The sequence below is a fragment of the Amphiprion ocellaris genome, chromosome 4 (genome assembly GCF_022539595.1).
Source record: "Amphiprion ocellaris isolate individual 3 ecotype Okinawa chromosome 4, ASM2253959v1, whole genome shotgun sequence".
Taxonomy (NCBI): Eukaryota; Metazoa; Chordata; class Actinopteri; family Pomacentridae; genus Amphiprion; species Amphiprion ocellaris.
The window spans coordinates 29053775-29076472 of NC_072769.1; the positions used below are offsets into that span (position 1 = coordinate 29053775).

General features: G+C 39.0%; 1 protein-coding gene and 1 long non-coding RNA gene across 3 annotated transcripts in view; both read left to right on the forward strand.

Moving 5' to 3' along the window:
- cnnm2b (cyclin and CBS domain divalent metal cation transport mediator 2b) overlaps positions 1–13693 on the forward strand; it is a 51669-nt gene extending 37976 nt beyond the window's left edge. The window contains exons 4-8 of the mRNA XM_023266832.3: positions 1812–1981; positions 5882–5975; positions 8273–8335; positions 10400–10578; positions 12171–13693. Coding sequence (XP_023122600.2) covers positions 1812–1981; positions 5882–5975; positions 8273–8335; positions 10400–10578; positions 12171–12452 — 788 coding nt within the window. The 3' untranslated portion in view covers positions 12453–13693. The remainder of the gene's footprint in view (positions 1–1811; positions 1982–5881; positions 5976–8272; positions 8336–10399; positions 10579–12170) is intronic.
- A 2427-nt stretch (positions 13694–16120) lies between these two features.
- Positions 16121–21161, forward strand: LOC129348693 (uncharacterized). Of its 2 annotated transcripts, XR_008601335.1 has the most exons (4): positions 16121–16175; positions 17069–17169; positions 18928–20880; positions 20985–21161. It is a non-coding gene; the product is annotated as an uncharacterized LOC129348693 (long non-coding RNA). The 2 variants fall into 2 exon arrangements; XR_008601336.1 differs by having other exon boundaries at positions 18928–21161.
- The last annotated feature ends 1537 nt before the right edge of the window (positions 21162–22698 follow it).

Below are 22698 nucleotides of genomic sequence, written 5' to 3' on the forward strand. Positions count from 1 at the left end.
TTAACTCACAGCTTTAAAAACACCACCCTGTTTGCTTACACTCGTTCCTCAATGACATCACGTCCAGCATTTTTGGCCTATGGTCGCAGTTCTCACACAAGTCGACATGCTTGTGTACTTACTAGTGTAAAATGTGAAATATTTCACCCGCTTTCCCTTGGGAAATGGATTTCAGAACAGGCAGCAGAATATCCCAGTCCTACTACAGCAGCAGCAGCAGCAGCAGCGGTGGTGGTTCACTATGCCTCATAGCAGTTGGATTTGCTTTAGAACTTTGACCTAGCAGCTAAGCATTGATTAAGTTCCTCTAAAGGCTATTAGGGAGTTTAGTTCCTGGTGGTGGAGCCAGCAGCCAGCTGACACATATCACTGCTACTGAGTTGAAGGAGCTGATTGGCCCAATAGGTGGTTGAGGCAGACCAGTCACGATGAGGATACCTCATTTAAAATTTCTCAACAAGTTTCTGGTTTGCTCACATGCAGTAGCAGCTTATGAAGTACTGGCAGCAGCACAAGTCTGCCAATGTTTTAGATTTCTGTTATCTTTTAAAGAACTAAACCATCTAACCCTTGTCTGTTGTTCTCATACTAAAGACATCAATCTTTAAAATGGGTCGCATGATATATATATATTTATCCATTCTATCATTTGAATATTGATCTACTTAGAGAGAGTTTTGATATATTTGTGAGAATTACAGCAGCAGGACAGTCAATGAGCATGTGAGCTAGAGCTGCCACAAAGGATTATGTTTCTATTGGTTCATCTTTGACTATTTTACCAATTAGCCAATTAATCAAAGCAAAAAATTTTCTTTCAGAAAACCAAATCAACCATTTAATTTAAGCTATTTTTTCTGTTTTGAGCTGCATGACACTATTTAGTAGGTACAAATACAAAAAACAATGAAAAGCTCTTACCTATTAACGAAATGACAACAGATATGGTGGTTTTGTCTTTTCTGCTGGTGCATCTTCCAGAGTAGGTCCTGCACAGTGTACAAACTATGTTTTTGTTCTGTGATAGTTTGTATGACTCCCATATGTTCAAAGTCTTGGGTCAGTGGAAAATTTGACATTGAACTGAGTTGGGCTCTGCTGCAGCTGCTATTTAATAAAACTGATGAACGACTGGTGCCAAACCCACCGTACATTGTGATGCAGAAAAGTGATGCAGAGCTGAAGCTTTTGTTTAAATGAACTGAAGCCTTTTAGAAAAAAAAAGTTTAAAAACCATATAGATGCTGACTAACTGCAGCAGCTGTAATGTCGTCAAGTCCAACACTGTGGCTCTCCAATGTCTTTATAGAAGTTTTTGGACAGAAACTGGATCATTTTTTAAAAAAATCTTTTATTCTAGTACAGAACAAGTTTGTGCAAAATGTGCTGCACAAGGCAAGACTTTAGGATTATAATTGCTCCAAATGGCCACACTCAAAGGCGGCGTAAAAAGGTGGCACTAAGAGGTTCACATTTTCAAACTGAAAGACATTCACAGTGTTGTAATAGCAAGAAGCTAAAACTCTGGCTCTTTTCTCACCATCACACATCATCAGTTTTAGAAAATTACAAAAGTTGTCACGTACAGTCTCCTCAGTAGTTTCTGAGGAAGCAAAACTGTCACATTTAGACACGAGGCATCGACTACACAAGCAACAGTATTGCTTTTCCCCAATAGGTCTTTATAGGAACGTCATTGACAACAAGTTGACAAAAAAGTATAGAATGTTATTTTGTGTACAGAAAGTCATGCCATCATGACTCAAATGGTTTTCCTCTCCAACAGTCTCTTTGTCTCTCCGTCTCTTCAGAGGTTGAGCCATTTGCACCGGTGCAGATGTCAGAAAAGATTCTGCTGCGCCTGTTGAAGCACCCAAACGTCATCCAGGAGCTGAAATACGACGAGAAGAACAAGCGAGCAGCAGAGCACTACCTCTTCCACAGGAACAAGCCCGTGGATTATTTCATCCTCATTCTGCAGGTGTGTGGACACACTGAGGCGCAAAGTGAAGCATGCGTCATGAGTGTTCCAAAAAAAGAAATATCCAACATTAAAATTCGATGATTCATGCACCAGAATGGACTGATAGCATGAAACAATCAGTTTATGTCATTTTTATTTCATTCAGGGCTATTATGAAGAAAGTCATAACAGTAATTGTACCCAATTCTTCTAAAATAGGGATACAGTATTTTATTGTATTTTTGAATCTTTTACAACTCGTGTCGTCACTAGCAACACTACACTGCATAATCACACTAGAAACGACAAGCCATTGTTTTCCTTCGTCTTTCGCTTTCCTCAGCACAGTCATCGATCTAACTGAGCTGTACTGCAGGGGTTTGTTCCCACAGCGGCCATTCAAGGTATGCATGGTATGACTGTACTGCAGGGCATTTCAGACTAAAACAAGCAATAATACTATAGATAAACAGTTCATTAGTAATAAAAATGTCTGACTTCAGAGATACAACATTTCAATGTACTACTGCCACATTCCACAGCATTTATAGAACTGAGCTAATTTATGATACCAGTCCCTAGATGGGCTTTTAAAATGCATGGAAACTGCAATAAAAGACAGACAAATGCACAAAACTCAACAAGAAAGTACTGCATACAATGGCTCGAACAATGCTCAGTTTACAGTGACACAAAAAAGTACCATGAGTCAAAATCAACCCAGATTATTCATGACAATAAATATATATTTTGAGTGAGTTTTAAATGATCTCACTCAGTTCTGAAGAACAGAAAAACAAAAATCTGTCAAAATGAGAATGAATGAAACCACCAGATCCCTTAGCACCTTAGGAGCTGTTTAATAACAAAAACATAATGAAATGATCAGAACTTAATGTATTTTACATCTTCTGAGCATCACAATGGTGTGATTTTACCAACCGTCAAAGTTTTTAATTTCAGGTTAATATGTCATCATAAGAGACCTGATTGTCATAGACGCTTAAAAGTGATTTTGATGAAATCCTGGAATGCAGGTAACTTTTTCCAGTATTAAATTGCAAACCAACTAATACATTCAAATTTGCTCATCATTTTAACATTTTTCCAAATGTTTAGGCCACCACTGAAAACCACTGATTCCTTTGTCCACTAATCTTTAAATTTGACTAATTAACTTCCAACAAAGGCTGAGCTCTGCAGGAAAAGCAAACAGACAATTCTCTTAAAGCCGGAGTGCAGGACTTTTACATATAAATGAACGTCCGTTACATCCGCTCCCTCGCCAAACAAGTTCACACAGTGCGGATTAAAGCCTGCCAGTGCCAGGAAGATCTCTCTGTACTTTGGCGTATACAGGACTTTTTAAATGTGGTGTCTGTGGTAACATTCCCACACTGGTTCACTTTACATGAACCATCGGTTGGTTTGCCAGAACTGTAGTTTAACGGAGATAGAGAAGGCTACAGCTTCTAGGAATATGGTGGAACTACCTAGGATGCGTCCAAAAAAACATTTCTGATGCTTCAAATAGAAAAGAAACTTTGCGTTCACAGTCTTAAACGGGAAGCGATGACACTGATTGTGTAATTACTTTTACTGCCAGAAGGGGGAGTCAAAAATTCTGCACTGCGTGTTTGGCATTAAATGTTAGGAGTTTTCTGACCACACAGCTGCAACCGCTGGGTAGAAACTGAGGAAACTGTTCTAGTGGACACATGGAGTAATGTGCAAAAAACATTTAAAGCAAAGGGAGGGTGATTTAAAAAACAATTATGCCTCCAATAGTTTTAGACTATCAACTTGACATGAAGTGCACAGAAACACAGGAAAACAAAATCCAATAAATATTCAGGGTGAAGATCAGTTGCTGAACAGCAGCAGTTCTTTAGGGATGCCTGCGCAGTGTTTTTACGGTGCTTTGCCTTGTCCTCTGTCCGTTCATGTCATCCCAGTCTGACTCCATGATGTTGAGGTCAGGACTTCGTTGGGGGTGGACCATCTCTTGCAGGACTTCTTGTTCTTCTCGTGACTAAAGATAGTTTTTTATTACTGCGGCTGTATGTTTGAGGTTTTCGTCATGCAGCGCAATGAATTTGGAACAACTCTCTGATGGGACCGTGTGAAGGATAGGAATCTTATATTTGCACAGTGGTGCATATGAACATATCATCTACATACTGTACATCTGAAATCTGCTTCAGAAATGAATCATTTACTGTGTATAACAACTGAAAATAAGTGGAGAACGATGTGGAATTTGTTTATTATCAATAATTTCATTTAACCCTTTAAACATCATGTCATTAAAATATTAATTAAGATATCATCCACATATTTTGAAGTTTTGTTCCAATAAAATTGCCGTTCATGCCTTAAAATGGCTGAGTTGTAACTCTATACCGCTGCTTTCTTGAAAATGTGCAGATCTGTGAATTCCCCGCCTCTTTCTTCTTCACTCTTCTCTCTCCACTCCCTGCAGCTGGAGCACACCAGCTCACCTGCAACTCTGTTCAAACACTGTTAAAGTACTCTGCACCACACAATAGCACATATTTATTTTGGAGCAATTCAGAAATGCATTTTCGAATCAGAAACTGAAAGCTGATATGACTGTTTCCTTAAGTTTGTTACATATGAACCCCTTGTTGTCTGAATCTGTGTTTTTGAGACTGTCATGGGTACATTCTGGCATCTAGGCAGAGCTGCTCAGCCATGATGTTGGCTGCTTATTTCACTCATGACATGTGTTGAAGCATATAAAAAACAGCATATGATCATGCTAGCAAGGTTAAACACTTGACTGTCACCGGAGAGAGTCTTTAAAAATCCAGAAAAACTTCTGTAAATAATAATTTAAGCTTTGCTGTTGGACAGAAACCAAAGATGATGCAAATAATTATTTGATTCCAGACAGTCTATTAACTACATCAGCACAGGCAGGATACCAGTTGCTCTGTAGTTGCAAACTTGACCAAGTGCCACTGATTTGAAGACGGTATCTCATTTTTTTTTTGCTTTCAACAAAACTTCCACCTGGTTTGTTGGAGGACCCTTATTTTCATATGAAGTGTACAGTTAGTGCACAAGAAGCAAATGTCCTGTATATACAAAGCGAAATATACTGCACAGTGTGTATTTCCAAGTTTTCAAGTCAAATAATTGCATTCCTTTTCTACTGAAAAACATAAGAAACATTTATGTAACAGTTGTACATTCAAAAAGCAGATCAAATCAAGTGCTGCTGATGTCGAGTAGTCTGACTCTACAGTTTGAAAATGGTCCTGAATGTCTGTTGTCTTTATGATTTGCTCCCAAGTCCCAAAGAACTGTTCCTAAAGCGGAGTTAAAAGTCTTCCCACTACAACGACACATAGAACAAAGTTGTTTCTTTTTCCACATATATTCTCGACATTCACAGACTTTGTATATTTTCCCTATCAGTCCACTAAGTCAACATGTACATTAGCCTCAGATCAAATGAGGTCCAGCCTGGACAAGTGCATGGTCACTGCCCTGGAGGCCAGGCTTTGGAGCAGATTGGGAGCTATTAAACCGAGTACGGATTTTCTACAAGTAGTAAAAAGGAAAGGAAAGAGGGAGGGCGGGGTGGATTTGTTCTAAACTCACGGGCAGGATGAATAAATATATTTGAGCAGGAAAAGTATCAAAAGATTTTGGATAGGGTGAAAGTGGAATTGCAAAGCTGTAGCGGAAATCCCAGATAGAAGGGCTGAAGGAAATACACTGTAACCGACACAATGACCCACCAACATTCACAGACCCTTTCAGAGGATAGCAGAAATTATCTCAGTGTAATAATGAGTAAATGAATTGCAACTTTTGGTGTAACAAAGCTGTAAAGATATATATTTCAAATAATGTGTTGAACATTTTCTCTTGATCTGGCTGTCACAGGGGAAAGTGGAAGTGGAGGCAGGAAAAGAGGGGATGAAGTTTGAAGCGGGACCGTTCTCCTTCTACGGGATGATGGCTCTGACAGCCTCGCCAGGTGAGATCTCTTGTCTAAACTTGAATGATTAGTCACATTGTTTTGAATCGTTTCAACATGAGTAAAATGAGGAAATAGTTCATAGTTTTTATGTTAAAATGCCACTTTGTGTGTACCCTTCACACTGAGATCTACTGTATATTATTGCCAATAATAACAACATGCAGGACTGGATATCAAACATTAAAACTTTGTCTAGTATTAGCCAAAATATGTTCAAAACAGCTTTTTAAAACCTAAACTGGGAGCTCGTTTAGTTTTTGTTCTCGTTTCTTTTTACTTAGATTTGATTAGATGATGTCTGATTGAAATTATGCCAATATCATACTTTCCTTCTTGTATTTAGAGCATAAAAGATAATGTAGCCACTGAAAAGTGTTCCTTAAACCTGCATTGTTTCTAACAGCCAGCAGGGGGCGACTTCTCTAGTTGCAAAAGAAGTTCAACTGCTATGAGAAAATTTCCCTGCTTCTCTCTTGATGTGTAACCTCAGTAAACATTTTCCAGGAAGTTTTTGGTCTCAGTTGCTAGATTCAAGACTTAGTGAATGCAATGCAGTGTTCATTTAGTATACTATGGTCCAATTTAGAATGAAACAGACAGATAATGACCTCTCACTTATAAGGTCCGATTTCAAAAGGCCAAGATGGCAACGGCTAAATTCTAAACTCAAGGGCCTCAGGAAGAACGATTGGCTCAACCCATGTAAAAAAAACCAAACAAACAAACAAAAAAAAACCTAATTATAATCTAATTAATGAATAGAATATGGCTGAACAGGATTGAGCAAAAACGTTAATAGTTAATTACAAGGAATGGATAAGCAGTGGAAATAGATGAGCAAAAGGAATGCGTACATGATTAAAACAGAGAAGTAATGGTGAAAAAGAGAATAAATGGTTTATATAGCTACCAAAAAGTCTGACTAATGGTTGAAATGTTTAGCTAATAGTGCAGATAAACACATAAAATGTGGGCTAAAAGCAATGAACAGCTGAAAATGATTAGCTAAAAGTATGGCTAGTAGTAAAAATTGTCAGCTACAAGTATGAATTAACAGTTAAAACCTGAAACCAATGGGTAGATGTTAAAATACACAATAGAACCGTAGTTATTGTACACATTGGGGTGATTTTACTGTTGCAGTTTTACCAGACTAATTTATGTTACCTTAAAAGTTATGCATTATTATATTAGGATTTGGCACAGCTGAGCTTATTATATAATTAATGGTTTCGTTATTAATTGGAGCACTATACTGTACATATTTATACATGTAACATTTAAGCAGGTTATTTTCCATCCCTTGTCTGAGAGTAATTTTAGTTCCTGCCTGCCGTTGTTTCTGGTGGGACAGATGTGAGTGTAACAATGTCCAAATAACATGTGCTGCAGAGATTAAGGTGAAGTTCTTGTTGTCTTGCTGTGTTGATTAAAGACAATTATTCAGACTGTAGTCACCTGCCACCCAGAGAGACTGAGGAACCCACCAAAGTACCAGAGTTACAGTAGCTTAAACTAACAACCAAACTGACCTAAACACTGACACATCAACTGGATGAAATAATATTTTAACAACATCCATCTACACTTAATTAAATGTTAAATGAAATCCAATTTAAAACAGGTTCAAATTAACACATTTCAACATGAGAGGTGGTGTTGCTGAAGAGGTTTTGAGTCTATCTGATTGAGAGATTAAAAAGGTTGGGAGTTGCTGATTTAGGTAGTATTTAATTTTTAAAAAATGTCTCTTAATAACACTTTTGTATAGTTCGAAAAAGTAAGTAAGGAGAAAAGTATTGTTTTTGAGCCAGGAGCTAAATTCCAACCACTTCCTAGTCCTGCTCACAAACCTTCCCACTGCACTTACAGTAAAGAGTCAACATAACATCATGAACAGACATCATGAGAAAGCGTCACCCAGTGATTCACTCATTCAGTTCATTCATAAACTACACTCCTGTTTCTCAACTGTTGTGACTCATTTGGGTGGTGGGATCTGAGAGACACCTACTGGTGAAGTAGGAGAATAAACCTCCTGACGTGTTTGTGAAGTTTCTCAGCAGTTACAGCTCAGAAATCACATCAAACAGTTGATGATTAGACATGATGGTGTGTCATCTTCAGCTGCTTTCTAGTAAATGATTGGTTTGACACTTGGCCTCTAAATGACACCTTTCTGACAAATGTGCTATTTGTATGTATGCAATGATTATTTCTCGACTTTAACAGACTCTCTTTTCTTTCCTGCTTCTTTTGTCCTTCTCTTGTGTCTTCTCTCTCTTTCTCCCAAGTGCCTCTGTCCCTGTCTCGTACATTTGCTGTCAGTAGGGCTGAATCATTAGCAGGATCTCCAGGTACAGTGGCCATTTCTGTCTATACATACACCCAATCTATCAATGAAATGTGGCGGTTTTGTTGAAATTATTATGCAGTTTATCCTACTGTCTGTACATACACGAGTGTGTTTTACCATGTTAATCCTCATAGTCTGCCTGCATGAGCACTTCTGTGTGCAAGTAAGTGTCAACAGGTGCACGTCTGAGGAAGTCTGTCTGTCCCTGAATGCAACATGTACTGTAAACTTCAGTGTGTGCAAGTGAAAGACAAAGAGCGCAAGAGGAAAACAGATCCAGACTGAGACTTAACGCTCTCATCCCCTGAGCCATTAGTCAAGTGGCTGAATGGTGTTGGAGACTGGAGGCCCCAGTGCAGAACCAGGCTCCGCCCCGCTCGCCCCTAACCTTTAACCCGCCGACTACATAAACAAGACCTACAGCTACAGCCCCCTGCCGGACACCACTGAGCGCACATACAAAGACACACACGTATACATATGTTCACATGCACAGGCCCATGTACGCAGATTGCAAACGCTTCGCACAGAACTGCAAACCACAAGTGTGATGCTGTTGTACAAATACACTCTCTTTCTGTCTTTAGCAGTGACCTGCAGTGCACCTCTTCGGGTGTTTTTTGTCGCACAGTTCGGTGCCGTGTGCACACCATTGACTGTGTGTACGTGCGTACATAAATGCACCAAGTGTGTTTGCTTGACACAACACATTGCCGTTTTTGTGTTGACCTGGCCCCTGTGGCCCCTAGAAAGTGGAGTACTAATCCACAAGAGTTCACATGCCAGGTCTTTGGCCCACTGTGTTCCGTCTGCCCACACACACACACACACACACACACACACACACACACAGTCGCACAAACACACACACACACACTGTCACACACACACACACACACACACACATACACACTCGCCCACAAACACACACGCTGTTAGTGTGTCTCGCTCCCTCTCTCTCACACACACGGACACATATTCCAACATGGGATTACATACATTCCAGTCAGCGTAGTAGCATTAGCGTTGGCCAAGCCGTTTCCACTTTGTTGTGTGTGATTTTCACTAGGCTTCTTTAAGAAGTGGAAAACATAATCTGGCTTTAATTAAAAGTTACACACAAAAAAAACCCCAGAACAAGTCTTCTATGTGGCAGCACATAGAAGGAAGCAGCATCACTGGAGACCACCGACTCATTACATGCTGTATGAAACTCCCGTCACTAGAAGCTTTACACAGAAATTAGATTTCCATACATCACAGCAAGCATCTGTGCTAATATTTAACACTTGACCTGGAAAAATGTCACCAGTACAGAGGATCTTAGCTGCTGCTGAGCAGCTCAACTAGTTATTAATGAGTTATTGTCTTAACATTGCAAACATGAAAAATATTTACAGTACCTAAAAAAGTAGTATTGAGGTTTGGGCTCTGGCTTGGCCACTCCACAACCTTTGCCTTACTGTCCTTAAACTATTTCTGTCTAGCTTTAACTTTATGTTGGGGTCATTGTCTTGCTGGAAAACAAATCTTTTCCCAAGTTGCAGTTCTCTTGCAGACTGCATCAGGTTGTCCTCCAGGACTGTCCTATACTTTGTTGCAGTCATTATACCCTCTAGCTTTGCAAGCCTTCTAAGGCCTTCTGCTGAACTTCTCCACATCATGATGCCACCACCATGCTTTACAGTGGGGATGGTGTGTTTGTGATGATGTGAAGTATTTATTTTGTTCTTGCAAAAGCGTACTCTTTTTGAACTCTTCAACCTGTGTTTCTACATAGTGTGACATAAAGATAAATCCGTGACTTTTTTACCTCATGCAAGTATTTAGAGTAAATAGGAAGAAATGTAAACCAACTCAACAAGTCGAAAGATTCCCAAATTACTGGTTTCACATTTCCGTACACTTATGATGCATCTCAACACATTTCCCGCCCTTTTCTCTCAGTCCTCCCTTGCAGGAATAACGTGACAGATTTTACACCGCAGAGGTTAGAACTGTATACTCATTGCCTACACTTGCCTAGATGTTAAACGTCTTGTCCCACTCTTTCACCTCTTTACAGAGAATAAATCTCCTCCACGGCCATTTGGACTGAACCACTCAGACTCTCTGAACAGGAGTGATCGTATAGACGCCATCACCCCGACTCTGGGCAGCAGCAACAACCAGCTCAATTCCTTCCTGCATATCTACGTGCCTGATTACTCCGTCAGAGCACGCTCAGACCTGCAGTATATAAAGGTGAGAAAACACACAGGTGAGCAGAAAATGGGCTCGTGTGTATTCATATGCTTGAATGTTATATGTTGTATTCTACATGACTCAGTATTTTTATATTAAAAGACCATAATGTGAAACATAGAGCTTGTTGAGGTAAAGATTTTTCACCTGATGCTACAGTTCATTTCAGGTCTGCAGTCTGTTTAAGTCTCTTTTAGCTCATAGTTTATGTTTTACGACCCACAACTTTAATGCTTTGGTTCACCCTCATGAGCAGCACAAACTATACATCGCGCTGCAACTGAAATCTACATGCATTTAGTTGGTGATGCGGAAAATGCATAAATATGTTTCTATGCTTGGTTCTGGTTTGCTGGCAAGTCCGTTTTTCACTGCTGGTAATGCAGCCAATAAAACACTAGGATATTACAAAAGTGCTTCATGTATTAGTATTTATCACTGAGAACTTTCAGTCAGCAGACTTTAAATTGACCTTATTTGGCTAAAAACTTAAGTGATTTTCACGTATCCTGCATTACAGGTCAGTGTGAGACCTACATACATTTCTTGAATATCATGTTTAAATGAATGAAGTTCAAAGTTTGAGAGCTTTGAAAGGCAGCTGTCATGTTAGAAATACAGTAAGTTGCTGCATTGACGCGTAACATAAATAGGCAAAGTAGGTGACAGGTGATCTATTTTGTGCGCCAAATGACATGTCAGATGCCACCACAGGGTTTCATGAAGAAAATCTGGGTGAACAAAGAAAGCTATTAACCACTGTCATGATGCTAATCATCTCTGATTGGGGTTTTAGGTTTTTTCAAACCAGCTATCGCAAAGAAAGCCTGGCTCTGTCAAAAAAACAAAACAAAACTCTGTACTCTATCTATGCAGTAGTAAACAGCATTAACCATTTGTCAGGTCACCAAAGACACAAAATGTGAAAATTAACATAAAGCTGTTTTGTCAGTTTTATATCTTGTTTTCACTGAGTAACCTCACTATACTGTTTGTGTCACACCCTATTCATGAGCCTTAAGTTGACTACAAATCAGTGTGTTTTATTTTGGTGAACCTTTTATATTAGAAATACCAGGGCAGAAACCGATCTTACAGGAATCAGTCAGTCCTTCTTTTCACTGTCCAGTTAATCACTTTGTAATTTTATTATCCTTTATTAAGATGTTTTATTACACATTTTTAGTCTCCCAGATATCTAATTGATATAAAACATCATAAAATGATTATAAACCATCCATTAGATAATTGCTTCATGATCATTTGAAAGGCTGTCTCACCATGTTTGACATGTAATGCTGAAAAAATTAATTTGATTGACTGCTTGTCCTTTCTGTGGACACTGAAACAGGTAATGGATGGCTAACACTTGACTAAGGGCTGCTAAAAGCATCATTCTGATTTTTACTGTTATTCTTATACAGCTATGTGCAGTCAAAAAGTCAGTACTTGGCAAATATTTAATAAAACAAGCGTACTTTGTAGCATATCCATGTACCAAACGAGCAATTCCAGACTAGCTAGCTGATGCAGTTAATCAAACAACCAACTGTTATGACATTTGACCTGACACCACCTCCACCGTTTCCTAGGTAACGCGCCAGCAGTACCAGAACGCTGTGATGGCGTCGCGGATGGACAAGACTCCCCAGTCGACAGACAGCGAGTTCACCAAGATTGAGCTCACGCTGACAGAGCTCCACGACGGCGTGGAGACGCCGGTGGTCGTCACCACCACGGCCAGCACCACGAGCACGGCCCCCGCCGTGGCCATCGCCGTGGCCAACGAGACGTCCCACTTGCTCAACCAGCAGCAGAACTGTGTGGGCCTGAGCAGGAGCAACCACAGCACCCACAACGAGGGACCCATCTAGCCCCTGCCGCGCCCGGTGGAGACCCAGACCCTCCACCCTGTCTCGCACACGGAGCAGCAGCATAGATGGAGATGAGGGAAAGTGGGGAGGTGGAGGCGGGTGGAGTGAGGGTCCTGCTCCAACCAGTAGCCCCCAGTCAGTCAGTCAGTGAGACCCTTTCACAGAGGGGTCAGTGGGGGAAAACGGGTGCTGCGTCACCCCGAACACCCCCCACCTGAACGCTGTCAGAATCCCTGCTGTACTACACCCTCTGACGGAGGGTGCACTTGGACAGAACCTGTGACTGAGCTTCTATTTTTTGGGACAATCTGACACTTTCATAGCGGTGACTTGGACTAGAGGACGACAGAGTGCACACACAGACACACAACATAACACAACACTCGCTGTACTTTCTCCTCAGGCCAAAGACTTTGGTCCACCCCCCCTCTCTTTTTACACTGTCTTTGCACACACAAACATACTCCAATTCACACACACAGAAACAAACGCACCTCCCCGAACCGGCGCATCGATCAGGGAGGCTCAGTCGACTGTTGATCCCATCAGCAAGGACTCAAACCCAAACACGCAGAGAGCAACGGTTGGTCTAAGACTGCACCAAAAACCGCTTTGAAAGAAACCGTTAAAAAACCGCGAACCAAGAATGTTTTCCTGTATTTATTTATTTTATAATATTGTATGTATATATGTATGCGTGGGGACATGATATGACATAAACTGGCAGACGAGCATGCATGAGTGTCATATCAAAAAGAAACATGCTACATATATGGGGATGAACATCCATTCATGTATATGAGGAGGGTGAGGGTCTTTTACAGATACAGTATGTATATTACAGATCTTGTTATTTTTACTATTATCTTAAATCAGGCTTATGGTACACTATCTTTTTCACCTTTAAAAAAAAATCACACTATTGCCTTTAAGAGAAATCATATAATTAATTATTTTAACAAAGTGCAATGAACAGAAATTTATTTAAGAGATGATTATGAATAAAAAGAAATTCACTGTATTATAAATTGACAGATATATTTGTATGTATGTACTGTATGTATATGTATATTTGTTTTTGAAAAATGCTAAACTGCAGCCATCCACAAGCAAAACTGTTCTTAGTCAGTCTCGCTTTCTCCTTTTGTCTCTTTCATGTTTTTGCATCCTTTGACCTCAAACGCGTCTTCTAGTTGTTCATATGGGAGTCGTTAAGCCTTAACTTGTCACCACAGTGTAGTTCAGGGGGATGGGGGAGGGAGGGGGGGAGGGAGGCGGGGTTTAGCCAGGTGGTGGTGGATGGGGTGGGGGGTGGGTGGGGTTGAAACACGGCATCTATGCATGTGGAGGTTATGTGTCTTTTATTTTTGTCAATTTTACGTAATCAAACTTGATAATTGCACAGTATTAATGACCTCATCTAACATGTTGAGCATCATCAACGTCACAAAAAGCAACCTCGACATTAAACGTGTCCATGAATGATACACAGTTCTGTTTTTTTCCCCACTGTTTATGTTTGTGAATGTTTTTTCCTTTTTCTGCATGTGTGTTACTTGCATGTCTATAGAACGTAGCCTGATCATTCTGCTCATGAAGGATGGATTTTGGGTTTTTTTGGACAGCAGTGAATATGAAAGAGACTGTACTCCTTTTGGCTATTGTAGATGATAACCTATGCTTAAAAAATCTTCAGTTAATTCAGATCAGACTCTAAAATATTCTTCTTCAGTGGTGGCTGCTATTAAAGAGAGATATTTATATTGTTTTCCTTCTATCCCAGACAACATGTAGCCATTTGTGTTTATTTCACAATTTCAAGAACACACATTTAAAGGTATACTTTGCAGGAATTGTCGGCACTGTTAGTGAACTTAGCCGATCTTCCCCTCCTTTTTTGGCACCCACTGCCTAAATGTTGCAGGAATAGGCTGTATGTAAAGATGGGCAAGCCCTCCATGACGTTATCTGTAGGTTTCCTTTGAAGTTCAGTGCCATTTTGGCAGTGCCTGACTCCTGGCTGATCTAAAAGATGAACAAAAGGTGGAGCATGAGTGGAGCTGAGGCGCATGGCAAGCCGTTTTAACACTTAAAAGCTGAATTTCACTATGTGAAATTAATATTATAGATATCAGCAATGATTTTGAGTAGCTTTAATTACACTGTGACTAATCAGGATTTTTATCTAGATGTCTGTAACGTCATTGTGAGTAGTCAAAATGCCAGGTATCCATAATTCAGTTTTGTTTTGTTTGTAATTCAGTCAAAATAATAGTTTAAGATATATGAAATGTCATCATGACGCTGCTCATGTGAGGCTTTACATTAGATATTGCCCATGGTTGTGGTGCTGTAGTGTGTTTGAAAAGCAAACGACTTCGGCTGCTTCTGCCGTAGTTTATGACATGACAGCTGCAACATCATTTCACCTTTTCAAAACTATAATTCAAGACACCTGTAATTACATCTGGACCAGTCATAATTATAGTTCAAGATACCTAAAGCATTAATCTAAGTAGTTCAAGCTTGATTGGAGATATCTAAAAAAAAAAAAAAAAAAAGAGGAAGTAGATATGAGATATTAGGGGGAATTAAGTTTGACACGTCAGAATTAAACTGTAGATACCTGAAAATATAATTACTGCTAGTCATAATTCATTTGCAGAGATCTGGAATGAAAAACCCAATTCAAATGAATGGTGAAAGTGATGTCATTTGGAAATATGAGCAATTAGGATGGAGATTTTTGAAAAGATGATATTGTGAGTAACTGAAATGTTGTTTTTGACAAGGAAGAACTGAATTATGAATATATGCTATAGATACATTTTTAAAAAGGCCTGCCGTTGAGGTGGGGCATGAAGAATGACAGAGCTAAGGAGCGTCCTGTGATGGCACCTACTTTTCACTCAAAGCAGAGTGTCCTTGATTGCAGTGTGGAGGCCATATTTTGCAAAATAAGAATAAAATACACGGAGAAGGAGGCAGAGTCTCTTCTGCAGATAAATATACAGTCACACCCTCTAAGTGAATCACTAACAATTAATAGAGGGATTACCTTCATTTGACTTTATTGTTATTATTATGATTATTATTATTCATTGTTATTTTTAGAATATCCTGCATGGTATACCTTTAAAGAATAGCTTTGTGGAATACATTTGAGTTAGATTTATACCACTCTCTTGTCTGCTACAGCCCCACCATCAATCCAAAAGAAAAAGGCTTATTGGTCCGTGTACGGACCTGGTAATTGGATTTTCCGTTCTAAAACGGGTATTGAAAAACAAAAAACGAGTGGTTATTTGAGTTTTGTTTTAAAATACAAACATTAAAATTGAAATACAAGACGTTTTTCCTTTTCATGATCAAAAAGGGATATACGAAATTTTAAAAATGCTTTGATTTTCATTTTATATTTAGAATAACAAAAAAATAAAATCAGTAAGAGACAGAAACGAAAAAAGGTCCGTTTTTTCATTTTCTGAGACCGGAAGTGGTCATCAGCCAGTGTGGAGCCAAACGACAACAAGATTCTCAGAGGGCGGAGCCAGAGAGCAGTGATTGGTCAGACTGATTGAGAGCCAGAGAAAAGTGATTGGTCAGACCATAGATATGAATAGAAGATAGCGCGCTAGCGTATCTAGTCTTCTGTGTATCTATGGTCGGCAGGTCTGGTAGCATGTCTGGCTCCTGTTGACCTTGTTTTTGGAGTAAAACACGGTAAGAAGATAAATACTTCTAACCTGTAGCGTTGTTTGTTGTACGTTAAGTCAGCGACTTGTGAAGAGTTGTGTTTTGTCGTGTTTGAACAGTTGGTCCGGACGCGTTAGCTCGCTAAGCGGCTAAGTTAGCTAGCGGGCTAATTAACACAGGTGGCTAACTTACCGCTGAACACCTGTGTTAGTTGCTGCCGCAGCTGTCATTATTAGAATGACTTTCTCAACCTGTATTTTTCTGCTGTGTAGTTTAGCTTTTAAAAAATTTATTTTACTTTAAGGTGAACTGAAACCCGTTGAGCTGCACTGAAGTTTAACATTCAGCTGGTTTGAATTAAACCGCGCTTAACATTGCGCAACATTACCTCTCTGAATCTCCATAATTTCATTAAATTCCTTCTCTCTTACACTGCTCAAGTTCAATCCAGTATATAAAGTGGCATTAATAGTGAATAAACTAACAACCAGCCATTGTATTTATTTATTATTGCATGTATTTGTAGTAAAACATGAGTTGAAACATCCTACTTTTGGATCTAGAACTGCACAAGCCGTTCATTTTCAGTCACCTGATGAGTTAAACTCCCCTTTTTATGTGAGGTTGAAGCAGAAAGTCTGAGTTAACAAAGAAAGTTCTTTATAATTTGTGATACCTGTTATCTCTGACTGAGGCTTTAGTTTTAGTTGAGCCAATTTACACGTAGAAACTTTGTTCAGGAAAATTTCTCAGTAGCTCAGAGGACAGGCTGCTTTTTACACAACCTTGTAAGAGAATGTCTGTCAATGCTTTCAACAGACTTCAGAAACACAACACTTCCTAAACAGATATTTTGAGGCTGTGAGGTTGAACGTTTGAGAGTATATCAGTGTGTTTGTTTGTGGTCTTTCTGTTTCTAGGTGGAAGCTGAATTAGTGAGGATGACTCCTGCTCCTGTCATCTCTAAGCTCCTCACACATCTTTACCTGCACATGAGGAAAATCACTCCTGTAGAATGCAGGTATGTTTGTCATTATTATAAAAAGATGTTGCCTGGTGACCTGTCAGAAACCCATTATACAGAGTCAGCCAAAATAATGTTTACACACATCAGGAAAAGAAAAACTTGCATAAATATTTCAATACCAAATTTATTCAGACATCATGAGATTAATAAAAGTTATCTTTGGCCTCTACAATTACAAGAGGTGCTCAAAGTGGTGGCCACTGGCTTCCAGACATTTCTGTTGTGTTGTAGACGTCACTTGTTGATGCTCCATTCATGAGGGTAGCGCCATCTGTTGGGAAAACATCGTACAACAGGACACAGAGTTATCGTGATTTGATCAAACTTAGAAAGAGGTATCTATATGTATAGAAGTACTTATACAAATGAAATATTTATAAAAGTTTTTCTTTTCCTGATGTGTGTACATTATTTTGGCTGACTGTGAACTTAATGAGAACAAAACTGTCATTTAATTGTTGCTCTGAAAGCTTCTTTAGTGAAACCGGTTGGTGTTCTGCTTTGAAACAAACTGCTGTTGAGGTCTGTGTTTTTAGGTTTAACCCCACAGTTTCTGAATGAACTGATAGTTTGTTTTTTTTTTCCCTGATCAATGTGGACGTTATAATTGATGGTAACATTTACTGATCATATAATCAGCATGACAATATAACAGTATAACATTCTGACCACCTGACTAATACTGTGTTGGTCCCTTTATGCTGCTAAAACTCCTCTGACCCAGTGGTTCATCAGAACCTCTGGGTATGTCCTGTGGATTCTGTGGGTCCTGTGGGTTGCAGGGTGGGTCCTACCTAGACCAGGCTGATCCTGGACCATCCCACAGATGCTCCATCAGATCTGGATGTGGGGAGTGTGGAACCCAGGTGAACAGCTGAGCTCTGTCGTGTTCCTCGGACCACTTCTGTAGTAGCAGTTTTAGTTTGTCCTGCTGAGGATGGCAGCTGGCATCAAGGACTGCTGTTGCCATGGAGACTAGGGGGTTGTTTGTCCTGCAGTGTTTAGGTGGTGGTACATGTCAAACATCCACATGAATGTCAAGGTTTTCCAGCAGAACGTTGCATTAGAACAAGATGATGGATGTTGTTCTCTTCAGCTGTCAGTGGTCAGAATGTTGTGGCTGATCAGTGGATCTGTCTGCCTTTACTCTGACATCCAGAGTTATACAAAAGTGTAGTATGTGTGCAGTGCAGAACAGATTTACTTTATTGTATGCAGTTTTAGTGGTCCCATCAGAGAAAATCATATCCATATACAGATTTTTATTAATTCCAGGGCAGGTTCAGTAAAGATTATAATCATAACTACATCAGATAATTCTTGGTTGCAGGTGGAATTTAACAGACTGAGAGATGGTTGAGAAGGTTTGCAGTTCTTGTTTTAGCAATATGTTATAATAGAAGATCTTTAATGTCATTGTACATGAAATTATCTGCAAACCAGCAAAGTGTATCAGTCTGAGGTATCTAAAAATAAATAAGTAAAGAAAAGTGCTTCTAAAGCCAATAATAAACAGAATATTTTGAGGGAATATTCTAAAAAGGAAAGAAAAGCTCCATTCTCACTCCTCTCAGGATAAACTGTCATTAAAATTGACTTTAAATTTAGCTTCAACAGGAGATAAAAACATTTACTTTCATTACTGATGTCAAGTTTTAATAAAGTTCATGCTACTTTTATAAAATGATGAAAGTGAATAAATTGTATTTCTGTGATCCGTGTTTGATTTCTGTATTTTCTCCTGTCATCCAGATGTTCAGAGGGAGATGATGCCACATCTGGTCCAGCTGATGGAAGGTCTTGAAGTTCTCTGACTGGCCTCGACTGAAGATGGTCGTCTCACTGGATTTAAGGTTCAGATGCTCAGTAACAAACTCCACCAATGAGCCAGCAGGGAAGCTTTAGGTTTATTAAATGTTGCTATGAAGGTTTCACTGTTTTTCTTTGTGAATGCAATGTGCTCCAACTGAAACTTGAATTAGAACTTAGAAGTAAATCCTTCCATCCGAAAGGATTTAGTTGCATTAATAACCTCATAACATTCTAATTTTTATTCCAGTCTTGGTTGGAAATAGAATCTCTGTATTGATTCAGGTAAAAACTGAACTTCACAGCATGTTGGAGCAAAACAACCAGATGAAAACTGTGATGGTGTTGGATTGTCAGACCGTAATGTTGCAGCTCAAAGCAGCTTTTCTAGCTCAGTTCATTCTGACATTCAGCTATGAATCAACACAGCAGATGGTGATCCATGCTGTGGAAGTCTCACATCTCCTGATTTAATGGAGCTGCTTTGCACTTTTTACACTGTTTATTCACCAACACTTTATTTAATAAAAGTCCCATCTAGTTTTTATGAGGAATGTGATGTTTTAATTTCTCTGTGAATAACTGCAGTCTAATGCAACAGCTGGAGTTGTAACATCTGTCCTGATATTGATCATGAAGTATTGATCAGAATACTTATGGTCAGCAGTCATCCCTGAAGTTTTACATTAAAATTTTTACTTGTGTTGTGAACTTTGGTAAGAAGCAGAAACTTTAGCGTTGCCATGGATACATGAGTGTTAAATTCTGTCCATGTTTCCATTTTGGGAAATTCAGTCCAGCAGATGAGTTTGTTGTTGCTGCCAGCTACCATTCAATCTGAGATATTAAGAATAAATAAATGTGCATAATGTGGAAATGAACAGGTTTTATTTTTATTTATTCCTACAGCTGCTGCTTATAAAGATCCAGAATGTGGAGGAATTTAGTCTCACAATCACGGACAATAAATATTATCTGAAAGTCGGGTTATTGTTGTTTATCAGCACAATACAAAAAGATTCATGGTAGAAATATTCCAGTTAAGACTCTAGAATATCATGATTTATGTAAATTTACCTCAATAATATGAATGTTCAGGTTAAGATTGTACAGTGATATATATTATGTAAGTTTAGCTGATTAAAGTTTATGACTCTGCACTAAAATATTATTTAAACTTACATCGTTATTATTATATTTAGGGTCAGACCCTACAGTATTGAGATTAAGAAGTCAAATATTCTATAAAATGTAAATACACTGAACTCATTTGGATATATTTTAGTGAGACTCTACAATATTATTTGACACAAATCTATCTAAATCAAAATTGTAATCATTCTTACTCCAAACATTTACTGGACTGATTTAAATATTAAAATCACTCCTTTCTAATCCTCTGCTGTACGTTCAAACCTGAGGCCTTAAATAGAAACACAAGTATCTGATTGAAGGAACTTCTGCAGAGTCCTGGTTCCAGAACATGATGATAGAATTATAGACAAACTTTAACAAAAGCTGCCTGAGAGTTTACGGGTTTTTATGTTGGATTTCTTCAGTAATTTAATGAGAGTTATCAGCAAAAATCAAGTGTTCATTTGATGAACTTCATTTCCTAAAACATCCAGAATTGGAGCTCATATCTTTGGCAGCTGTAAAGTTTCTGCTCCTTCAAAGTTCACAACACAATGAATGAATTCCTAAAACACTCAATGCTGGAGAGCTTTTGTGATGCTGAAGCAGTGATCAGTTTTTCTGTTTCTTCTCTGGAGATGCACAATGAGGGACGTCTGCAGAGACTGAGAAAGAGTCTCACCACATCCTGACATGAGGAAAAAGACTTTATTGAAGACTACAATGAGAAAAACTATCAGACAGCAGACGGCTGCATTCAAGGTGAGCTCTGAACATTTGATCTGGAACAGGAATTCAATAACGGCAGCATGAGTTTCATTTCAGTCTGTAGCTGCTGAATTCATAGATGAATCATCTGGCACTAGAGAGGAAGACCATCAAACATCCATGTCAGCTGATGGAGGTCCAAGAGTCTCACCCAACAAACAACCTACAGAGTGAAGACCTCGAACCTGATTGGACAGCCTCCTATTCAGCCACATGTGTGAACAAATGCCTCTAAGTTGATTTGTTTTCTGAAATAAATCTAGTTTGAGTCCTAATCTATGCCTGTGTGTTTGCTTCTTTACACCGCTGTTAACAGTTTAGGCTGTTAGATTGTTCCAGATAAGTACAAGATACTTCAGAGCCGTTCTACCACGAGCCTGACAGGAAGAACTCCAACAGCTACTGAATGTTCCTGTGGTCCCCTCAAGGCTACAGGAGGAGCCCTACGAGGACGAGTCGGTCCACCTGATGGCGGCCAGTCGCTGCGGTTCAAAGCCAACACCGACTACGTGGACTACTACTGGACCACACGGAGGCCTTCAAACCGGACCAACAAGTTCACCGACTCCCCGACTCGTGGGTCTGAGGACGCCGCCGAGCCTCGGCCCAGCTGGCCTCCTGTCTGTGGGTGTTTGAGTGCTGAGAGGTTTGTGGATGCATGTGAATGTGTCTGTGTTGAAACAGCAGCTTTTGACTCAGTAACGCTGGTAAAAACCAAGAGCTCCTTTATTTGTGACTTCCACTAAAAAACTGATGAAAATAAGTTTGTCAGGGTTCTGACTGATGACAGATTATTAAATAATGAAAATAATAGTTTAAATATTCCTTTAAACAGTCCTTTTCGGTCTACATTTCCTTTACACTGACTTCTTGGTATATGTACAAGTATTTTGGGTCGAATATACCATTAAGCCCAATGTTCAAGGGTTCTTCTGGGAATATACCATTAAACCAACCTTTTAGGTAAAAGTTTCATCATATGGCACGTTTTTACAACATGTTGAAAAATCGCATTTTTTTTCGACATAGTATAGTAAGGCGTTTTTTTTGCGCCAAAATTCATGATGATTTTTTTTTCAAAGAAAACCTTTCTGGAGTGTTTTTCATGGCCTCCTTTACATTATTTCATCATATGGCACGTTTTTACAACATGTTGAAAAATCACATTTTTTTTGCAACATAGTATACTATGGCGTTTTTTGCGCCAAAATTCAGGGTGATTTTTTTTTCAAAGAAAACCTTTCTGGAGTGTTTTTCACTGCCTCCTTTACATTATTTCATCATATGGCACGTTGTTACATGTTGAAAAATCACATTTTTTTTCGACAGTATACTATGGCGTTTTTTTGCGCCAAAATTCATGATGATTTTTTTTTCAAAGAAAACCTTTCTGGAGTGTTTCTCACGGCCTCCTTTACATTATTTCATCATATGGCATGTTTTTACAACATGTTGAAAAACCGCATTTTTTTCTGACATAGTATACTATGGCGTTTTTTTGCGCCAAAATTAATGATGATTTTTTTTTTCGAAGAAAACCTTACCATAGTGTTTTTCACGGCCTCCTTTACATTATTTCATCATATGGCACGTTTTTACAACATGCTGAAAAATTGCATTTTTTTTTCGACATAGTATACTATGGCGTTTTTTTGGGCCAAAATTCATGATGTTTTTTTTTTTTTCAAAGAAAACCTTTCTGGAGTGTTTTTCATGGCCTCCTTTACATTATTTCATCATATGGCACATTTTTACAACATGTTGAAAAATCTTTTTTTTTTCGACATAGTGGGAATATACCATTAAACCAAC